Source organism: Prionailurus viverrinus, chromosome D1 (genome assembly GCF_022837055.1).
Source record: "Prionailurus viverrinus isolate Anna chromosome D1, UM_Priviv_1.0, whole genome shotgun sequence".
NCBI lineage: Eukaryota > Metazoa > Chordata > Mammalia > Carnivora > Felidae > Prionailurus > Prionailurus viverrinus.
The window spans coordinates 65,887,564-65,905,352 of NC_062570.1; the positions used below are offsets into that span (position 1 = coordinate 65,887,564).

Consider the following 17,789-nt stretch of genomic DNA (forward strand, 5'->3'; position numbering starts at 1 on the left):
GGTTAGGTTCGTAGGTTCAAAAAAAACGTTTTGACTAGCCAAAAAACCCATTAAGAGCTCCTAAAACCTTGGCCTTATTAATTTAATGTAATTTAATTATCATTTTGCCAAGAATTTCTTAGAACAAGCACTCCTTCATGGTTTTTTTTACATGAATTTTAATCTATTTGTCAAAATAATATTTGTATACTTTCAGGGCCACATCAAAGTACCCATACATTTTCTCTTTCTCCCTTTTTCTCCACACACACACAATTTAGTACCAATATTTTATAATTAAACTGTCATAAAACAGTAGTCTCATAACATGATACCAAATGTCTTTGTATCTTTGAATGTATTATGCAGCAAATGAAGGAGGAGAGAAAAGTTAGGAGACATAGATGTACTGGTAAGTGTTTCAAAAATTATTTTTATTGTTACATTCCAAAGAGGACGTCCAAAGAAAAAAGCCAGTTATCCAATAACTGTTACACATTTCAGAAGGAGGCCCCCAGAACCCCAGAACACACTAGAGCTCAAACAGCTGCCTCTCCACCTGACCGGAAATGTTGACAAAGGTGTGTATGTCACCAATCCAGAGAGGCTTGGGGTAAAAGAAAATTCCTTTATTGCAAGTGTCCAAGTTCTTAGGATTCATCCTTAAAGATACTAGAAGAAGATGAGAAAGACCACACACACCAGACTATGTTTAGTCATTAGAGTAAACTAGCAAATTGCTAGTTTGTCCTAGGATGCATTGCATCGGACATCACAGTACATGAGGAAAATCTGCATTTTATGAAGAGCCACCAGGTATTTCAGATCCACTTTACCATGAAGTGCAGCCACAGGCGAACCAGGTACCTAGATAATATAGTCAGTGCAAAATTCAAATGGGTAATTCAGGGCTTTGATGAGGCTGGCTACACTGCAAAATATAAATGAAACTTGAAAATAGAATGTTAAGTCTATTTACAAAAGTGTGTTTAGTAAAGTGACTTGAGAAAAGTTAAGCTAACCACTTCCCACACATCCCTCCCCGCCCCTGCCAGAAAAACAAAACAGAACAAAACAAAACAACACCTGAAAATTATCTTGAAAACCAAGTTAAAACTGTGTGGTGAAAAAGACAGTGTTTGTTCCAGGTAAAGGACTTCAAGATAATTTACAGGCAGACTTATTTTTTATTAGTAAAAGTCACAAATAGGAAAAAGGTTTATTGGTTGACTTTGAGGTGTGTGCTTTTAAAAATGTCTGTATTAATACCTTAACAAGAAAAGAAAATACCAAGCACATTTTTGTTTCCAATGCTGAATTTCCCAGCAAGAGTTGGTGAAATCAACAGGGTATTAAAACAAAACCCAGGAATACTCAGTCAATTTTTTTTTTCAGTTGTCTGCCTTATTTCTTTCTAATCACCTGCAGTATGATTTCCAATTAGCTGAGGACAACATGACGGTCAAAGACGGATTTTCGCTGCTCTTGAACTTGAAGCTTCCAGCGCTGCTGGGCATACTCTACCTTATTCAGCACATTGGCTCGACTGCGGGAGCGGGCTAGCACATCGTGGGCATTTGCAAAAGGTTGGTGATCCTGAAAAGTCCAGGAATGGAGAACATCAGAGATGGCATGATAGTGTGAAACACACACACACACACACACACACACACAACTGCCATTATCCAGCCACAGAGATAGGAGCAGCTGGACTTTACAAACAACAGACCATCTCTTTGACCAAGCACTCCTAGGCACCCAAGTGCCAGAAGCAGGATGAACTCAACTACAGTAATAGGTGGTTCAAGTAGTTTGAGTGATGAGGAGGTATTTGTGAAACGTTTCCTTGAGTCACCATTTCCAAAGACATTTCCCAGAAGAAGCAGGGACCAAGACAGACAGTGGTCATTTATGTTAAAGACAAGCTTTCCCTGACAAGTAGGGGAAAGAAAATCCATTTCCACATTAATAGCTACCTGTTACAGATATGAAAAGCAGGACTTCTCCCTGTTTTATTCAATACTATATAGCTAATCTTACAGAGGAAAGACTTGTCATTTAATTTCCTGACTCCCATTACATTAGAATCGTTAACTTGCCAGCTTGGGGCCACATTCATCCTTGGGAGAGGAGTTGACAGGATCTTATCTTGGCTGGTTTTAATATTTCCCTGCATCTTTAACACATACACTAAATGGACTGGTTTCCAAAATCCTTTTCATTCCCCCTCCCCGAGTCTGTAAGGAAAAGAGACATAGCTCAAGTGCTACAATTACCATCTATTACCAAGGACAGTAGGAATTATTACTTCAGCCTTTTTATTTGATAAGTACTTGAATCTTTCACTACTGCGCACTCAGGGGCTTCCATGTTAGTTGCTGCTTTTGGAAAGAAGCTACTGAAGGGTTACTCAGGTACCTGTGTAGAAAACCAAGCTATCCTGGTGAAAGTAAACCAATGCCACTGATGTTTGTAGTCATTACACAGGAAACCACTATGCTAATCTATCTATGGATTTGATATAAACACAGCTGCCTAAATGACAAAAAGCATTCAATACTAGTTCATTGCTTTTGTTTGCCTTTTCCTTGATCTTCTTCCTGAACCCTGTGTTAGCAAAGCTTCTAAATGTTCCAACATAGGATCCAAGTCACAAGTTGTACCTCTCTCATTAAAACTTGCCTCAAAGAAAGAAATATTGTTTTGCTGTGCACGTTTGCAAAAGCTCCATTATATATCCAGGGCGGGAGTCAGCACGTCTATAGAAAGCTATCCATAACCACATTAACTATATATACAACTTTCACTATGTGGAGTTATAACACCTGGTCTTCTTTTTATAGAAAGACACTTACACAATGTCTACATTTCAAATACATCAAAGAGTTTTCTATAAGGAATCTTTTTCCCTGCCTTCTCTGCCAAAACCGCCTCAACTTTTCACTTACTTTAGGTACCAGCTTGTTACAACAAAGGCAAAAGGCAAGCCCCCTGCCCCTTTAAAAAATTTTTAACCTGGGGCGCCTGGGTGGCGCAGTCGGTTAAGCATCCGACTTCAGCCAGGTCACGATCTCGCGGTCCGTGAGTTCGAGCCCCGCGTCGGGCTCTGGGCTGATGGCTCAGAGCCTGGAGCCTGTTTCCGATTCTGTGTCTCCCTCTCTCTCTGTCCCTCCCCCGTTCATGCTCTGTCTCTCTCTGTCCCAAAAAAATAAATAAACGTTGAAAAAAAAAAAAATAAATAAATAAAATGTTTAAAAAAATTTTAACCTTACAAATGAAAATAATAAAAACATATTCCATAAAGTTCAAAATGTTTCAAAGATTTAAGAAAAAAGGTCAGGAAAGAGGAAGGCTGAAGTTGTTTGATTACTTGAAATACACTGACCCGAGGTCATCTAACAAGCAAACACAAGGCTTACCTCACCTAACCTTGACTTGGTGTTACATCATCTCTACACACTGATTTTGTCCAAGTAGATTAAAATGACTCTATGGGAATATGGTGCTTCAATGAACTTGTATATAAAATAGTATTACCATTGGTTTGTTTTGACATAAACAAGAGTGGGAAGAAGGATATACTTTATCAGCAGAGCAGCTCTCAATTTCATAGTCCTGTTATCTACCCTTCAAGGTAGGGGGAGAAAAACCTTTCTAAGGGACAAATTTAAAGGACTAAACAAACCAGTTAATCCTTCTGGTCTGTTCTCCACCTATCAGAACAAGATTGAACTAGCTGCTCATGGTCATGGATGCTGGGAGAATGCAAATAGAGATTTACCCCTTTTATATGTTTGTTCTTTTTACACCTGATAAAATTACAATAAATACAAAACATGTTTTAATGCAATGCTTTGATAACAGCAATGATGTGTCATGGATACATGATACGATAAATATTGTGACTACTTGCAGTGAGCTTCTTAACTATTTGTACTAATTCTCACTTGATTTAAAATGCTCTACAGTGAACAAAAATGGAAAAAATAAAAGAATTTAACAGAATTTAATAAAGCATTTTTAAAAGCACATAAATAGTAAAGAACCCTCATGATAGATAAGCAACAATTGTAGGAATTTAAATTTAGCTTCTTTTTGTACAGAGTTGTTACCATAAATTCACAGCTGGAGGTTAGAAAACCTTTCTCTCTGCCCAGAATCAAGTCAATAGATATCCAAGAGTCAGCCAGACATCTCAGAGAACATGTTTTCAGTTAACATATGCACAGAATCAATCACTGGTGAACAAAATGGTTATTAAGCACATTACCCTACCAATCACATGACTTTCCTACATGTTTTCTTCTACGCATTTGTGCATCCACTTCTTGTATGTTCTATGTGTGTTACATTATTTCTAAAATCAGGAGCCAGATATTTTATACTGCAAAGAATATAGTTTTAAGTCAGACTTTCTATCTGGGTGCCTATTATGAAATGGTTTATGTGGCCTTTAATACATAACATTTTCATGTTAGTTCCCAGCTGGGAGTGTTTTGCCCCCCAGGAACATTTGCCAATATCCGTGGACATTTCTGATTATCATGATTGGGATAAAGGGTGCCACTGGCATCTAGGGGGCAGAGGTCAAGGACGCGGCTAAGTACCTTACAATGGACGGGAGAATACCCCACAACAAAGAATTATCCAACCCAAAATGTCAATACTGTTGAGGTGGAGAAAATCTGTCATATGTGAATGAAAAGTAACATGGGAACAGTATTTGAGACTCTAATGCTTCTGGTATACAACCTCCTGTGCTTCTAGCTCTCTTGTCCCGTTAGCCCCGTATGCCTAGTTTTTGCCCACATCAGATCTCCAGTCTTGACCTTTCTCCCAGCCTATCACTCCCTGCCTTGAATTCTTACAAAATAAATAGGCGTTTGTTACATGTTTAAAAATAAAAGGTGGAAACGTACTGTAATTAGTCATTTCTTTTATGTGTCTGTCTCTGTTTCATTCATCTCTTTATTCCTAGTCCCTAGCAGAGGACCTGATACAGAAAAGTTACTCATTATGTATTGGTTGAATTAATAAGGAAGCAAGGAAAAAAGAGGCAGAGGTGTTTCTATGAAAGTTCTTGACAAAACATAAATGAAATCTTGCCCAAATCAGTTAAGTATTCATAATTGATATTCATATGATAATGTATTCATTGAAAAGTAGGCTCTGTTTGTAGTTATAACTCAAGTCATCTAGTCAGGATATCCTCTTCCCATCTTTTAGCAACAAGTCCACAAGCAATTCCAGAGTAAAAGGACTTCTGACTATGGTTGGCAAGGGCTCACGCTGGCTTAAGCTTTTGGGATTGGCTCTTGAAACTGTTGAATTTTACCCATTTTAAGGAACATAGGCCAATAGAGTAATCCAAAATAAAAGTAATTTCTGAAAATATGTACATATAGAAGAATGAAATAGTAGAAAATTTGGAAAGAGGCCCAAACAGGATAATAACAAAACAATATAATTCTCTAAGTTATACTGAATAAATAACAAGTCTGTGGAGTATGTTCATTACTAGACATTTGTGAATGAAGTAATGTTAACATAAAAAGGAGACCACAAACTAATTTACACACATTATACCAAGTATATGTACAAATATAAATGTGTTTTGAAGACAGGAAGAGAATTGAGAATGATAGTTTTATTTTCCTTCAAAGATCAGAGATTTTTTTTTTTAGAAGGAGGGAAAAAGAAATATAAAACATCAGCAGGTTATCAAGCTGCACCTCATTAAGAAAAGAACATTGTCTTCATGCTTCCCTTCACTAAAGCCTCTGCCCTCTAATATATTTGGTCATGCTGACAGGAAAGGTATTCAGGCAGGAGCTTGGGGAGAAATCTATCTCAGAAGCTTTTCTCAGTGTAAACAGGGAAAGGCAATGAAGATTGTGCCCTTGATACTAAAGGGCAAAGCCTTGCGCAGCACACTCACCAAGTTTAAACTACCATATTGATGGCTTTACAGAGCAATTTCCTCATGAAGAGACATATACTACAATCAGACCAGTCCTTAGCTTCTCTATTTGAGCATCTGCTCCAGCACATGAACATCTATATGCGACCATTTTTCACTTGCTCTTTGTATCAGGTGAGGACAGAGACTGGCCTCACAGCTAGGGCAAGCCAAGTACTTACCCCAACATCATCATCGCTCTGTATCAATTGTGAGTGTCCAAACAGGCGTCTCTTCAGTATGGGCTCAACAAGGGTAAGATATACCATGTACAGAAGTAGAAGGCCCAAAATGGAGAGATAAATTATAATGGTAACCTGAAGGAAATTGAAAATAAGTTAATCTCTATTCAAACCAAGAAATCAGAATTTTGTGTAATAATGACACCACAGTGAAGACTGATTTTTCAGCAAAGCATATAGGATTCTTATACAAACCAGATTCCAACATAAACAAACTCAACTCTTCACCAAAGTATTATTTAAATAGAACGAGGAAAGTAAGCATGTTGTCTTTGAGATCTTTTTGCAAGTTTTCAAAACTCTGTCTTCACCTACTGATAATCATCTGTCAAAGCTGCTAGCACACAGTTTGCTTTTTTCACCTGAAGATGGTATCCTAGATTCAGCAGCACTGTGTTAAGACAACTTAAAGGAACCCTTACAAAAAATGTAATTCAGATGAATTTCAACAGAATACTCTTTTAGATCAATTTAGATATACAAAAATACACTTCAGGTCAGTGATTTCCCTGAGATCTTAATTTGTATCCCGTCAAAAAGTACAGCCTCTGGAATGGCTATAATGAAAGATAGACAGTGCCAAATGTTAGCAAGAATGTGGAAAACGTGAACCCTCATACATTGCTGGTGGCAATGTAAAATGGTACAACCACTTTGGAAAACATTCCAGCAGTCTCTTAAAAGTTAAAATAAACTTATCTCTCTAAGGAATCTACCTGAGAGGAAAACATATATTCACACAAAGACATGTGCACAGATATTTATGACAGATATTTATTATTTATTCATAATAATCAAAATGTGGAAATAACTCAAATGTCTATCAACTAATGAATGGATAATGAAAGTGTGGTATATTCATACACTAAATGCTATTCAGTAAGAAAAAGGAATTAAATACTGATAACGTGCTAGAACATGGATAAACCTTAAAAACATACTAAGTGAAAGAAACCAGCCACAGAAGACCACATATTGTATGATTCTATTCATATGAAATATCCAGATCTGTAGAGACACAAAGCAGAATAGTGATTGTCAAGGGCTAAGGTGTGGGAATAAGATTAACTGTAAATAAGCATGAGGGATCTTTTTGGGGTGATGGGAATGTTGTAACACTAAATCTAAAAATTTTTTTTAATTGTTTTAAATTTCCCCAAATTTATTCAATTATACACTTACAGTGAGTGACTTTCAGGGTCACTCATGTGTAATTACACATCAAAAATTTAGTTGAAAAATAAAAATGTACAGTGAGGATTTCTCTACTGGATAGCATCCTGCTGGAACAGAAACTCTCCCACAGAAATCTTTGTAATTGTTACACTGACCACCCCAGATTCTTCATGAAGTCTTTTCTCAGGGAAAATGAATAGGAAGTTCCATGTAAAAAATTGGGGAGGAGAACTGTTAGCCACCATAATAAAGTAATTTAATTCATTAGAGGTCCAAATGGTGAGGAGAGTGACCTATATTCTATTTCCTATAAGAAATAAAGAAAGGAAATCTTAGAATCCAGAAGTGTTATTTCTAGAACAAAGTAGTCTATTATACAATTTTTTTCCCTAAGGGTTGAGAAGGCAGGAAGAAGAGGGCCTAGTCATGCTGTGCTTTTACTAGCTTCTGGCAAACATGGCCCACAAAAAAGCCAGGATATGTTTTGGGATATACATGTAGGGCATTTTTGTGCCATTTCATATCACACCTATGTAACGTGTCCTAATAAACCCACAACGTATCTCAATGAGGTGGGCAGAGAGCAGGCCCACTGTTCTCTGGGGTTGATATTGAGGGTGAGGAAGGAAAAGTGTTCGCGGGTGGTGAGGAAGGGAGAGAAGAACAGTACTTGAGTGACTAAAATAGAATCCAGATGTCCAAAATTTTCTTACTTGTCTAGATACCATGAAGAACTATTCCAGAAGCAAAAAAGATGAATTTTTTTTTTTTTTTTTTTTTTTTACCTTGATCGTAACAGAGCTTCTTTCCTCGTACTTGCATTCACAGCGTAGACAGTATGCTTCTACATCAGGCCCGCGCACAGGCATGGGATCCACAACATGAAGGCAATCGCTGAAAAAACAAAGATAAAAATACTGCATCAGGCTACCTGGATGTTCTACTTGTACTGATCGAAACTTTCCTGAAATCCAGAATAATCACTGACCTTACCCAATTACAGAATTTAAGGAACAACCAATAAGGGAAGTGAAATCATTTGCTTTCTCAATATTAGCAATTTAGTGAGATTTAACAGCCTAAGAATCATAAAGACATATATCAAGTAGCCATTTTCAAAAGTGCTGCTTGTTGGAGCGCCTGGGTGGCTCAGTCGGTTGAGCATCCGACTTTGGCTCAGGTCATGATCTCGCGGTCTGTAGGTTCGAGCCCCGCATTGGGCTCTGTGCTGACAGCTCGGAGCCTGGAGCCTGCTTCAGATTCTTGTCTCCCTCTCTCTCTGCCCTTCCCCCACTCATGCTTTGTCTGTCTGTCTCTCTCTCAAAAATAAATAAACATTAAAAAAAGAAGTTAAAAAAAAAGTGCTGCTGTTAACAGTTAAAAATCCCAAAAGGCATTGAAAATTACTTAGCATATCAAGTTATATTTAGACTTGTACAGTTACCAAGAAAAACTGCTTTAAATGATTTAAAGTATCTTGGGGCATTGTTCAAATATGAGATATCTCTTTTATGAATGAATTTAGTCTTAACTGCCACAGTGTGGTATCTGAATGGCTAATCACACTTAACAGTTGGTAAATTCTGAAACTCTGAACACTCAAAGGCACAGTAAAAAAACAATTACTTTTCTTAATGAGCAAAGGTCTATTGAAAAAGCATGGGAAAATAGGCTTAGGACAACAAAAATATTTAAAAGTGCAAACTGATTACCCAGAAGAAGTATATAAAAAATAATAAAAGGCTGAATATTTTTGTTGTTGGATATTCTTTATTTTCCCCCCATTTTCCAGGCCACTTATGAAAAAAGAAATTCTATCCAAAAAATCTTTTCCCAGAAATCTGTGAATTCTAGGAAATAATTAAATTATTACTCTTCCCAGCTATTAAGAGCCTACTACTCTGTTCACCTTCAGCAAAAGTAGGCAAGGGGCACCTGGGTGGCTCAACTGATTAAGTATCTGACTTCCACTCAGGTCATGGTGGCTTGTGAGTTCAAGCCCCACGTCGTGCTCTCTGCTGACAGCTCAGAGCCTGGAGCCTGCTTCAGATTCTAGGTCTCCCTCTCTCTCTACCCCTCCCCCGCTTGTGCTCTGTCTCTCGTTCTCAAAAATAAATAAACATTAAAAAACTTTTTTTTAAAAAGTAGGCAAAAGTTCCCTGTCCTGCCAGCTGCTGGGCAATTTTCTTTTGTCATCTCTTCTTTAGGCACTTCTGACTGCCTAAAGAACTCTACAATAGCATCCTGTCTCACCCCACCCATCTTTCTTGGGGGCACACAATTCTCTAGGCTACAGCTTTTCCTTTGCTGTACTTTTTTATGTGTCCCATTCCCCCAAGCCATGGCATAAGAGAGAAAACCCAAAATGGCATAAATGATAAAAATTCCATCAGTTATCCCTAACAGGTTATTTAATTTTAACAAAGGTACTAATGAAAAAGAAACCTCAACTGGTAGTATGGTAAGGTAATCTATCTCAGAATCCTAGCCCAACACTCTCATAGAACCCAGGGCTCCTACCACCTAGGTCAGCTCCCCTGTATTTCTCTAAACCTCAGGAAAATAAGGCTTATCTCCTAGTTTCCTATTACAGTTTCGGAAGCCTTCATAACAATACCCAGGAATTACTTGAGAATCTAAATGTTGAGTACTGAGTGTTTCTTTTTAAGTACTGATGTAGTTTAATAACAAGGAGATATTGAGCATTGTGCAAAAGTTGTGCAGGGTGGGAAAGGAAGTAGGAAGGTTGGTTCTGGGTGGCTGGTCATGATAAACACAGAACCCAGGTAAAGAACGCAACCACTCTGGGAACGAGGTAACACCTCCCCCTAGTGCCCAAAGGAGGACTTACATCATATCCCAAACACAAACCAGAGAACTCAAACTTTTCTTAAGTTAGACAGTGTCAAGTCAATAAAGAATTAATGCCAACAATGGATGAAATGGAAGCCACAAGGTAAAACTATACCTAGGACCAAATAGTTATTGGAGGCTTTGTAAAGCCATAACATCCTGGTTAATCCTAACCTGCCTACCCTTTTAAAGCCAATTAATAACTGAGAACATATCCTCAGTAAAAGGCTGAGCTGCAGGAAGGAAGCAAGGGAGAGAGGGAAGAAAAATCGGAAACAAGCTTTGTTCTCAGTTGTTTATTTTCAAAGCCCCCTATTTTGACCAATACCCAAAGATGAATGGCATATGGTTCTGTCTGAACCTGGAATTATAAAGTCAGTGAAAAGATCAGTGCTAAACACTTGAACAGTGAGTTTACCTGCCCCTCCAATAACAGGCATCATATTCTATTAATAATAATAGATTAACCTAAATTTGTTTAATGTATTTGGAAAATTTATAGGAATATCGTAATTTATTTGAGCTTTCTTATATCATAAAAGTAACTTGATGATATACAAATCTATAAGAATATAGCTAAATCACTTTGTAATATGAGACATTTATTTGTTTACTTTTGAGAGACAGCATGTGAACGGCCATGAGTAGGAGAGGGGCAGAGAGAGAGGGGGAGAGAGAGAGAGAGAGAGAGAGGTAGAGAGAATCCCAAGCAGGATCTGCACTGTCAGCATAGAGCCCAACGTGAGGCTCAAACTCACAAACCATGAGATCATGATCTATGCCAATATCTAGAGTCAGATGCTTAACCGACTGAGACACCCAGGCGCCCCTCTAATATGAGACAATTTAAAGTGGAGCATGGAAGTTCATAAGCAATTTTCAAGAACGCACTTATCAAATATCAGACTGAACCTAAATACATATCATGGGAAGGACAGACAACAGTATCAGAAAAAATACACATGCTCAAAGGCTACCTTTTCTTTTTCAAAATCAATTTGGAATATTGTAACCAAATGAACTTAATTTTTGCTTTCAAAAATTTTGCTGTATATTTAGTTGTGACATCAGGTATGTGTGAAAAGTTCCTAGCATAAAGAGCTATTTTTCTTGTAAGCCTATCCCAGCAACATTCCACCATGGTTACAAACCATAAAATATCACAATTTCATGAGAAGGAGCCCATCCATCCTGCTACAAAACAACTGCTTCCCAATCATTTTATGCCATATGTGGAAAACTTATCATTTGTCAGGTCCATAAATAGAGGGGGCTACTGGTGACCAGTGAGGCAAGATCCCCGTCATCATAGGCCTGCTTGATTACCCCAAGGGCTGAGGGAGTTCTTGACACACCTTAAACCATGGCATACCGACTGGGAAACTATGCTATACACGCCTCCTTCCCATTCCGTCCTGAGCCTTTTGACACTTCTAAACATAGTCTCCTATGTAGTTGGCAATATATCATCAAAACCTACAAGGTGTGAAAATTATAACCCAGATAAATGAGGCTTTCTTACCTTTCACTGAAAACCAAGAGGGAGGACTAAGATAGCCAGAAGGTAGCTATGGGCAGGTAGGTGCCACAAACTCAACTCCATCCCTTATAAAATGCTCCCTACTTGGGGTTTTGTGTTTTGGCCATATTCCTTTAAGTTTACATCAAGCACGCAGAGCCTTACTCTCACTTTTTCAAATGGAAGTGGAATTTGACACTTACAATTAAAAAGAAATACAGGTGACCCTTGAACAATAAGGGTTTGAACTGCATGGGTCCACTGTACACAAATTTCTTTCAGTAGACACAGTAAGTGTATTTTCTCTTTCTTATGACTGTCTTAATATTTTCTTTTTCTAGCTTACTTTATTGTAAGAGTAAAGCACAAAGTACGTGTTAATTAACTATGTTACTGGTGAGCCTTCTGGTCAACAGTAGGCTATATCAGTAGTTAAGTTTTGGGGGATATTTTTGGCTGTACCAGGGTCGGCACACCTAAGCCCTACGTTGTTCAAAGATCAGCTGTACCTAAAAAGGAAACAATACATTGGATCAACATTCTGGGCTAACAATGACACCCATAGAAAGAAATTTGACAGGTAATTCAGTAATCTAGAATACTTACCAATCTTTTTGGGATATGTTCTTATTATAAATATGCCCAGAATTATCTTTATAGGGAGGACAGATACATTTACATCGGACATCCTCGAAGTTCTGTAACCAAAATGGAAACTTAGTATAGCTTGTTGACATGTTAGCATCGATATTTTTTTAAAAACTGTACCATATACATTTTACTAAGCATCCCCTATCAAATATTCTAAAACCATTAATTCTGAGAAATAAAACTTTTAAAAAGTCAGGTTCTTTTTGGTAATGCTAATGAATCTTTATATATTACATAAATTTTGAAATAATACCTGTACATGATCAGTGGTTTATTACTTACAATTTACAGGTCATACGACAGTCAAACTGTGCTAATGTTATCACCCTCTGCCTGCTAGTAAAAAGACACAGCAGACAGCTGTGCCTGCAAATAAGAATCCAATTACAAAAGGATGGGGAAGAATCAAACTAAGTGTTACTTATAAAACAAGTCACAATTCTTTTATCCACCATTCTTCCACCCTCTGGTAAAATGGCATTGATATGGATAAAAGGGGTTGTACTAGAGCTCTATACAAGGTATGAAGTTTTAGAGGCACTCAGCTACAATTTAGAAAGGAAGTACACAGGGAAGTAGCTGAGTCTAGCTGAGATCAGTTTGGTCTACCCTTCCCAGGAAACTTTGCTTCCAATTCTGGTAGACAGAGAGTATAACTACTGATAAGCAAGTTGCAAGAGGTGGAGAAAGAGGTGACTAAATATAGGAGTACAGGGAGTAGGAGAAGCTTCATTAGCAAAAGGGAATTTATCTGAGAACGCAGCGGCTCATTAGTCCCCAGAGGACAAGGCCCAGTGTTGCTATATATGTGATGCTATGTGTGGCAGAACTGTTGACAATGCATTCATTCATTCAGCAACCACTTAGTGAGCATCTGTTCAGTACCAGAACTTGTGCTCAAGGAAGTAGATTCAGATTCCTGCCAGTTATTAGGACACACCCTAGTAATGGAGACTGACAAACAAATACATGATTACAATACAATACTTAAAGTGACACAGGAGATATGCAGAGGATGCCAGCAATGTTCTGAAAGTCAGGAGAAGCTGCTGTCCCTGTTTCTGGTGGGAGGTAGGGAAGATTTCAAAAAGAACTCCCAATTAAAAACTCCCTGATATGTCTGCATGTAACCCGTCTTTCCCAGCCCCTATATTTAAAGATATTATAGATTAAAGCTCCTATTTTTAAAAAATGCAAATGTCATTGTTTCCCCATGACATTAATGTGAATTCCTTCTGTTTTCTCCAAGAAGGAGCTAGCTCATCAAGGAGGAAACACAAGTGTGTATGGGGCCAGAGCACGTCTGGAGGGTGGGGCATGAAGGGGATTAAAGAGCAGTATGAGGAGGCTAGAAGGACCAAGAACTGGAGCAGGGGAGAAGGCCACAACTTCACCTCTCCTGCAGTTTGGATCCTCCCTTCTCCCCTAAATTATCAGGAAAAGAGAAGGCAAACAAGGGCCAAGAGATCCTAGAGAGAGTTAGGTTAGGTTACTAGGCCGGTGAGAGAGACTCTGTGTAGGTCCTATTGGGGAGGAAGGCTGCCAGGAAAGGCAAGTTCTTACACTGGGGAGGGAGTCGTTCAGGGATGAGTTGAAATGAGTCAGTTCCTAAGAGGGAAGATTTCCGTGACATGGGGGCTTCCTATCACTTTGGCTTAGGGAATGGAGCGGGAGGGCGAGGAAGAGGGCTGTCTGTGAGGCAGGTAGAAGGCGGCGGTAGACGGTCTGGAGCTTAATTAAGGGTGGAAAGTTAAAGGCTCTTAGAGTTGGAAAGGCTGTAAAGTTTCAGGTGGGTGCTGTAGGGGCTGGGAAGGGAAGTGTCTAGGAGCTAGAGGAGTTGCCTCTCCAGGATGTGCGCACTGTCAGGGCTGGGTGGAGCTGGGGCCGCAGGCGGGGTATCAGGCGGGAAAGAGGAGAGTAGTGTCGGGGCTAGGGGTGGGAGTGGGGGCAGTGACTGTCAGACTGTCAGGACCAGAGGGCGAGAGTGCTATCAGGCAGTAGGGTGTTGGGTGGGGGGTTTGCTAGGGCTGTGAAGCCAGGGGTCGGGCTGGCAGGGCTGGGAGAGGAGTGGGGTGGGGAGCAGGTTGACAGACTCAGTTTCCGCAAGGCCAGGGGCAGGGGAGGAGCTCCAGTCTGGAGCGCAGGCTGGGCAGACTCACCTTGGCGGCGTCTGACAGCTGCACCAGCAGCAGCACTGAGAGCGCCAGGCAGGAAAGGCTGAGCAAGGAGCCAAGCCGTAGAAAGCCTCCCCACAGAGTCGCCATCGCTGCCAGGCCCAGCAGTTCCCACAGCCCGGAGCCCGCCCCCCCCCGAGACCTGCTCCCGGCTGGGGCTCAGTCTCGGGCTCCGGCTCCGGCTCCTCCGCCCGCACTTCCGTCTGGGCTTTGGCGTCACGGCCGCGCCGGGTCAGCTACAAAAAGCTTCCGCCCCGGAAGCGGTTCCCGGTGCTAAGGGTCCAGAGGCTGCGCCGTGCCGACGCCTGTCCCGCGTACGCTCGGACCGCGAAAATGAAAGGGGAGCCTCCGGGGGCGCAGCCTTGGCCTGGCAGAACTTTGAGGCGCGAGGCTGCCTTTCTCGGATGCAGTAGCAGTGGGGGCTGTGCACCGCCAGTGCTCTGTAAAGTCCGCTCGCCCAGGGAGACCCCCAGTAAGCCCAGGAGCTGAGATGGGAACCTCCAGCGACCCCTGCGAGGCCGGAGCCGTTCGTTGCCGGACACTAGGCTGCAGTGAGCCCAAGCCCCAGGGATTGCTTGAGAGGGCGGCCCATCCCGCAGGCGCAGGGGGGGCCGGTGGCAGGCGTGGAAACGGAGCTATGGGACTGACTGGTCGAGCCATCCTTTCCCGGGAAGCCTAACCCCCTCAACCAGGGGTTTGGGGTCCTCTCTGGCACTTTGGGTACCAACCTGCCGCCCGTGCGCCTCTCGAACGCCGCTCCCCGCAGGGTTTTTAAGTCTCTGCTTTCGTGGGTCTGGCTTCTGTTTAGGTCTCCCCACTTGCCTCCCGCTGGGGGCTGACCGTCTAGGCTCACCCTGATGCCGGAACTGGGCCACAGCGACGCGGCGTGGGCCAGGCCAGGGCAGGCTCCGCACGGTGTGGAGCTGGAGAAAGAACCACCCTAGTGGCTCCTCTGCCCAGGACTCCAGAAGGTGGGGGATCCCGGTGCTGCAATCCTATTCAGGGCGACTGGCCCCTAAGTCAGAGTTGGGGGAGCGCTGACCGGTCTTTCCAGTGCAGGTCATCCTCTACAGGTAATTTAGAACCCTGGAGATGGCACAGTGTCTCCAATTAAAATATTTTTCACTTAGTGGAGAGTGGAGCTGGATAATGGAAAGGATACAGGGTTCATCACCACTACTACAGATTTGCTGAATGACTAGGCAAAACACTTACCTTTTCTGAGCCTCTGTTTCTTGGTTCAGTATGAGATTGAACTTTTATCTGTGGATTTCAAATTGTCCCATGGGATACCCATGTTTCTTTCTTTAAACAAAACTTACAGGTTTTTCTGGTTTGCAGAAATGTTTTAATAGAATTTTTTCGGTATTTTTCTCCCATGTGATTATTGTTGATGCTAGAATGTAACACAAGGTGTCTGATGTTGCCCCCCAAATATTTAACCCCTTTCGATCCCAAATGGCACCTAGTCCCAACCAGAATCAGAGGGGTAGGACTAGATGACCTTCCATCAAAGTCCCTCCAGGCTACCCTGTGAAGATACTGTCACATTAGTGAAATATCAAGTCTTTGTTGTGGGTGGTCTATTGGCCAGAGAACAACCTGGAGACACCTGAGGTCAGATGTGCCTGTGAAGCATTGTGGATCTGTGATTGCTAAAAGCAAGTTTGGGATCAATTTAGGGTTAATTGTCTAGGTCTGGCATTTAAAGGGAGTACTCTGGCTAAAACCTCATAGGCCTTTTCTTCAAAATTGTTCTCCCTTGACTGGGAGTACAAAGGCTTAAAATAAATATATAGTAATGCCTCTGATAGGCCTCATCTGTTTAATGGAGAAATACCAAGTACACTCATGGAAGCAGAATTTTAAGGTTACACTGTCCAATACATAGTCACTAGTCACATGTGGTAATTGAGCACTTGAAATGTGACTAGTCTGAATTGAGTGTAGAATAGACATTGGATTTCAAAGACTTAATACAAAAAAACCCCAAAATATCAATATTTTTATATTAAGGTTGAAATATTTCAGATACATTGGATTAAATAAAATGTTATTAAAATAATTTCATTTGTTTCTTTTTACTTCTTAAATGTAGCTAGTAGAGAATTTAATATTTATGTTAGGTATCACTGTTGTAGAATATGGAATATGGCTACCATGAGTGAAGAGTGACTGTAAGATGGTTGCCTGGCTGGAGGCTGAATGAAGACTCAGGCTTGGGTAAAGAGAAAGGTGACTGGGAGGAATTGGCACATCTGGAGCCAAGGGTTTAGGGGAGGTAGATCTCCGCAAAAAAAAAAAAAAAAAAAAAAAAACGTAAAGAAAGTAATTTTAGGTGATGCAAAAGAAGTAGAGAGGTTAGTTCCTCTTGTTCTGCCCTGCTCACACCTAGATAACACTTTCCCCTTAGGTCAGGGGTCTTCTAAGCTAGAGAGACTTACCTGACTTAAGTGCACTCCCTTCTGTGTTTGTGCAAATACCTTATAACTTACCCCATTAGGGTAAAATTATGTTTTCACATCTGCCTCTATATTCCCAGCCTCCACTCAAATATTGCAAGCTCTTTGAGGGCAGGGACTTTGCCTATTATCTTTGTACCTGGAGACTGGGATAGTGTAAAAACCAATAAATGTGGGGATCCAGAAAAGGGAAAGGGTGAACAGGAGAGGTTCGTCTGGTCTGTGTCAAACAACCAGGTACCTACTTGAATCCCTACTTGATTCCTTTCTGACCATTAGAAGGTGATGCTGAGCCCAAAGAACTATGGATGGGATCTGGGGCACCATAGTAGGCAGGAGAGGGGAGATTTCTGACATAGGATCTTCCTAGACCTTCAGGCCACATCAGAGTTCTTTTTATAGGAAAGACTGGCCTTAGTACCCAATCTTTTCCCTTAGTCAGAATCCACTCTTCCCCTCCTTTTTTCTTGCTTCCCTGTGACTAGGTTTCCCGACTTCATTCTTTTTTAAGGAGTGACATAGATCCAGGGGCACCTTCCCACTTGGCCTGGGCCCTCTCACTTCTTTTTGAGGGCTGAAAATTTCCCTGGTGGGGGGATTTAAATGTGGAAGTTAGAAGGTTAGGAAGCACAGAAGCAACAACCCAGGACAAGTGTATCTGGGACCAAGGTTTTGCCAGCTCTGTAGCCTCCTCACCTCCTTTCCCCTCCAGTGATCAAACAGCTCTCTGGATGCCCCTTTCTTGTTTCTCCACCCTACCCGATCTACTCAACA

The 17,789-nt window shown here is 41.0% G+C and overlaps 1 protein-coding gene across 2 annotated transcripts; it reads right to left on the minus strand.

The window, feature by feature from the left end:
- Positions 1 to 392: 392 nt before the first annotated feature.
- TMEM9B (TMEM9 domain family member B) lies at positions 393 to 14,778 on the minus strand. 2 transcript variants are annotated; one of them, XM_047823412.1, is made up of 6 exons: positions 14,539 to 14,778; positions 12,335 to 12,426; positions 8,142 to 8,250; positions 6,121 to 6,255; positions 1,402 to 1,575; positions 393 to 846 (listed from the first exon to the last, which is right to left on the minus strand). In XM_047823412.1, exons 1-5 carry the CDS (start codon positions 14,641 to 14,643, stop codon positions 1,420 to 1,422), a joined length of 597 nt encoding a protein of 198 aa, XP_047679368.1. In that variant the 5' UTR covers positions 14,644 to 14,778; the 3' UTR covers positions 393 to 846; positions 1,402 to 1,419. The 2 variants fall into 2 exon arrangements, with proteins under 2 accessions (XP_047679368.1, XP_047679367.1); XM_047823411.1 differs by having other exon boundaries at positions 393 to 1,575; positions 14,539 to 14,777.
- Between the last annotated feature and the right edge of the window lie 3,011 nt (positions 14,779 to 17,789).

What these genes read in the sequence shown, in the direction of transcription:
- TMEM9B (XM_047823412.1), bottom strand. Translation starts at nt 14,643, where the DNA reads ATGGCGACTCTGTGGGGAGGCTTTCTACGGCTTGGCTCCTTGCTCAGC. An exon ending in AACATATCCCAAAAAGATTG is followed by an intron (nt 8,251 to 12,334) that starts GTAAGTATTCTA and finishes TTGTTTTTTCAG; the next exon opens with CGATTGCCTTCATGTTGTGG. An exon ending in GAAGCTCTGTTACGATCAAG is followed by an intron (nt 6,256 to 8,141) that starts GTAAAAAAAAAA and finishes AATTTCCTTCAG; the next exon opens with GTTACCATTATAATTTATCT.